Consider the following 5,034-nt stretch of genomic DNA (forward strand, 5'->3'; position numbering starts at 1 on the left):
GTGGTTATCCGCGTCGAAACCTAGGTCAACATCCGATTTCTATTTGCAATCGAGGCGGATTCTTTATAATCATTAAATGTGTACATTATCTGGCAGAATAAATGAGGTAACCGATTCCCATTTCATGAACTAAAACCACAATGCCATTAGTCAGAAAACCCATTACAAAATTTTACTCAAATTCAGACATTCCAAAGGAAAATAGCGGTCAGTTTCCCACCCCATAAACAAAAAGCATTATCACAGTAGTTAGATAACTAACTGCAGAGCTTTGCTTCAAGTCGAACACTGCAAAAAAAAGAAGAAAGGCTCTACTCAGAACTAAAGAAGTGCCTTAAGCTTCATCATTTTGTAATAATGACTGAATATATTACTCCTACATTAAAGTTAATAATTGTCCTTAAGAATGAGCACACAGTAAACAACTATAACACACGTCTACTTAATAAAAAAAATCGGCGAAAATGTATTGTCTTACTGGATACAAGCACAATGTGTGAGTTCCTGGTTCCTCACAGAGCCCGCAGTAATCTGTGGCAACACTTAACGTGAATAGATGCATAAATGTGCATATAATCTTTGATGAACACATATTTAAGACATGTTCGCTTATTTTAAGATGACAGCTTACAATCAATCACTATCTTCACGTGCAGCTTTGCTTTCCCAAAGTTTGTAATTTAAAAACAACGTAAGCAGGGAACACCTTAGGAATAGATTTACCATAAGTAAATGCATTTCAAAGATATTGTAGCAAAGTTCCAGTTTTTTTTTTTTTTTTGTTACAACATACAATGAAGAACTTGTTCTGTGCCAATGTCGCGCAAAAACTCTGCTACTTGACGAGGACTGCCGTTTTCTGATCGAACTATAGCATACTCTGGAGACATACATTTTACGTTAGTAACACTTCTTACGAAAGGTTGACAGTTTGTTAGGTAAAGCCTGGTCCACACGCAACGATCTGTCTGCGCAGACATCGGCGCAGATGTCTGTACATGCAAAAGATCGCTGCAAATGCTATGTGTTCACACGACACAAACCCGAATCTACTACTCGCGCGCCATCTTCCGGTGTATAAAAGAAATATCAGTGGCAAGGGACTACGCTCCCCGTAAACGTCAAAAATTTAATTCAGTTATTTTGAAATATAGAAATCGAGGAAGTTCTGTTGTGGTCTGTGTTCGCAACTTGTGTTGCAAAAAACATTTATACCAACCGCAGGAAACAGAGAACGCGGGCAAAATGGTGTAGACAGTGGCTGCTAAAGCGGAAGCAGTTTTCTCACGTAAATTTACTGCGAGAGTTGCAGGGCGAACCTAACGACTGGCGAAATTATTTGCGGATGGATGTCGAAACTTATAATTATCTCTTAATGCTTTTAACCCTTCATATTATGAGAAAAAATATTTCTATGAGAAGGGCAATTTCCCCTCATGAACGGCTGGCGGTAACATTGACACTCCAATTTCATCTTCAATTGTACTCCTGCTTGGTCTTGGCGTTTCTTGATCACTAATAAAGCTAAGCAGATCAAAATACCATAACATTGGCTGGTATACTTGATCTACTCCTACACCAGATCTTCTAAATTTCTGAACTTTGGATAACTCTTTTCGGTAAACAGTTCGCAAGGATTTTTTTTTATTACTGCTTCTCTGTTTGCCGAGGCGTCAACTGCACGCAATTTTTTCAATTAGAGCATTGTGTGCTGCTGTCTTTCTGTCTCGGTCGCCGGTCACTATATTCTTTACTTTTAATCTTCCACAAACATAGGTGGTTTCTACATATTTCAGTGAATTCACTTACAAACTCTCGAGAACACTGACGAGTATCAGCCATTTTAATGCCCTGTGCGCACAAACACTAGACTGAGCAAACAGCTGTTTCGCGCCAGATTTGCGGCGATCTCCTGTCCACACGCTCCAACTTGTCTGCGCAGATGTGGTTTGAACCCACAGATTTGAGAGGTTTCGCTCAAACCTCCAACTCCAACTTCCTGCACATACTCAGGTTGGTGCAAATCTTCTGTCTACACGCAACGATCTGTCTGCGCAGATGTGATGTGCGCAGACATTTGCGCAGACAGATCGTTGCGTGTGGACGAGCCTTAAGTCCCACAGGGAGAATCAAATTACAGAACGATTATATGCCTTCCTTTTTGTTACCGCCAGGCCAACACAATAATGGAAAAGATTTATGACACACCTCGACTTTCTTTAATAGTTCCGTATGATAATATGGTGCGTCTCTGTCGACAAAATTATAGTCCTATGCATCTTGGACAGCGGATTCAGGAAATAAAAGACCAGAGAACTTGTCAAATAAATACCGTGAATTACGTGTTCATTTCAAATGTTGGTACAGTATAAGCTGGAATAAACTGTGTTGCTGAAAAAGGGGTAAAAGTGGTACTGAGTGTACAAGCTCAGTGACATAGAAATTAAATACCTTGTTTCTTCAATGGACCATCAACATTTTGACAGAGGAAACTATTGTGTGCTTGATAAATGTAAATAGTGTCGTTTTTCTTTGCCCCAACGGATAAGTAACAAAAAGGACGATAATTGAGGCAGTAGATTGACTTCTCATACATCGTTACATGTATCTTATATTTCCAGGATGTCTCGTTAACAGCTTATGTCTGCAGTTTGCTTGTTTCTTTTTCGTTAGGAGTAATGCAACGTAAAAAGCAAGTAATATGACTCTATTCTGTACTGCATTTATTTACAATTTTGAAAGCTAATCTCTCGCCTCATATTTTCTTTAATGCCATCTCTTGCAACAATAATATTCCATACGATGTAAATAATGATGTCGCTATGGCTTCTAAACTGTGTACAACTTGATAATTAGATAAATTCATTACGTTACAGTGTTGCATTTCTATTTTCTGTTCGGCGTTGGTTTTTGTAATTTACTGTGAATTCATGACAGGTGATTACTGGTTTATATCTTCAAAAAATTTTGAAGTTTTTACCCTTAAAGTCTGCATACTCAAGGAAATTATAATCTCCTTGTGATGACTTTACACAAAGATTTTAGGCTTCTCTCGATCAATATACAAAGATGTTAACACGAGAACTCTATCTGTGGGTTGTGTACTACCTTTGAAAACCATGCTGTCTCGTTGTACATGCGACTTGTGACAAGTGTTCTGTAAGTTGTGTGTGGAAGTTGTTTATATGAAGTATAGAGTTTATCAAGTATGGAATCTCACAAAAAAACTACTTCTCAGTCGATATTGGAATTAGTTAACCCGGTTCCTGTGTCATTCGATCCAGAAGATGACATAAACATTGATAGTGCAGCCAAAGTAGTAGAAAATTATCAGGAAGAATTCAGTGACGACGACATAGTGATATCCAAGTTTAAGAAGAGCGTAGATTTATTAGAGGATCAGGATGCCAGGTATTCAGGCCGGAAAGTCTCTCGCAAGTCTCTTGGTGCTGAGCCACGAAAAAATGAAGTTTTCGTACCGGGACCCAGCAGCAACGATAACAGTAGCAGCGAAGAGGAAGCCGGGAATGAATCGTGGGAGCGAGGCGATTCTGGCGAGAGCGAAAATGACGCAGATTATGGATATAGTGAGCAAACTACTGATGCTGCCACGGATGACGAAGCCGTGGACACTGGCAGTTCCGAAGAAGGCGAAGACAGTGCAACAGACGATTCTTTCAGCATTACTGGTGAAGCCAAACACCTCGTCGAAAACAAACAGGTGTCAGATAGTGCGAGTGACAACTTTCAGCATGTTTCGAACAGAAATACGAATCTAGAAATTGAGAAGGGCAGATGTGTTAGAAATCAACTTAGAATGTGGGACAGTTTACTTGAATGTAGGATTCACCTTCAGAAGTGTTTGTTGACTGCTAACAGAATCCCATCTCATGCAGCGTTTGAAGATTATAAACAGAAAGGTGGAGCACAGTTGAAAGATGCATTGAATAAGACCCAAAATTTTGTTACAGATTTGCTTGAGAAGTTTATTGTGCTGCGTGAAGCTTTATTACAGTCTTTCCCCGAAACCAGAAATTTGAAATCCTCACAGGCAGGTTCAGAAAGTGCTGACGAGGAAATACCAAGTGACACAGAAGAAGATGGAGAAGCTGAAGATCTACTTGAAGAAGACGTAGAAGACAAATCGTTGTATGAGCCTAAAATTAAGAAACGAAAGATTGATGATTATGGAACGTTATTAGATACTCAGCATAAAGAATACCTGGAGTATCGTAACAGCACTATTCAGAAATGGAATGATAAGACTCGTGTTTCAAGTGGAAAAATTAGCAGCAGAAATTTTTCAAATTTTGAACAGTCTACTTTAAAACAAATTGAGCAGATTTTGAGTAATCGTCATCGACTTATTCAAAGAACGCAACTTAAGCGATCAACATACTCCCCTATATGTCAGGAGATACAGGAAGATGAGAATGCGAAAAACGAAGAACCAAAAGAGTCGGAAAGATTAAAAGAATACGATCCTGAAGTGTTTGATGACAGTGATTTTTATCACCAGTTGCTTCGAGAATTGATAGAACGTAAAACTGCTGGTGTTACGGACCCAGTGCAGCTTGGCCGACAGTGGTTAGAGCTTCAGAAGTTAAGAAGCAAAATGAAACGGAAAATAGACGTACGAGCAACCAAGGGACGGAGAATTAAATATGTTGTGCATCCAAAATTAGTTAATTTTATGGCTCCTATAGCGGAAAGCAGTTGGACAGATGAAGCAAAAACTGACCTATATAATTCTTTGTTTGGAAAAAAGAAATTGTAATTACAATTTCTGTATGTACATAAATGCAGTAAATGACAGTATAATTTCGTATAGAGTTGTCATAATTTCATTTAAAAATCCTGAAATTCTTATGCTTTTGCTACCAAGGAAGTGTCTCAGTTAACCATATCGCATGTGTCAATGGTCTAATGATAGCCTTTTAAAACATGGATATAACTTATATCAATTGATACTGTAGTTATGATTTTAAGTCCATAAAAGAAGACTGAAATTTATTTAGGTTTTGTTTAACCTAT

General features: G+C 38.4%; 1 protein-coding gene across 1 annotated transcript; it reads left to right on the plus strand.

Moving 5' to 3' along the window:
- Positions 1-3,126: 3,126 nt before the first annotated feature.
- LOC124776377 (protein AATF) lies at positions 3,127-4,830 on the plus strand. The gene has a single exon (XM_047251341.1). It carries the CDS (start codon positions 3,209-3,211, stop codon positions 4,775-4,777), a length of 1,569 nt encoding a protein of 522 aa, XP_047107297.1. The 5' UTR covers positions 3,127-3,208; the 3' UTR covers positions 4,778-4,830.
- Positions 4,831-5,034: the final 204 nt, after the last annotated feature.

The sequence above is a fragment of the Schistocerca piceifrons genome, chromosome 2 (genome assembly GCF_021461385.2).
Source record: "Schistocerca piceifrons isolate TAMUIC-IGC-003096 chromosome 2, iqSchPice1.1, whole genome shotgun sequence".
NCBI lineage: Eukaryota > Metazoa > Arthropoda > Insecta > Orthoptera > Acrididae > Schistocerca > Schistocerca piceifrons.

Excerpts from the sequence above, each read along its gene's own strand:
- LOC124776377 (XM_047251341.1), top strand. The coding sequence starts at position 3,209 with ATGGAATCTCACAAAAAAACTACTTCTCAGTCGATATTGGAATTAGTT.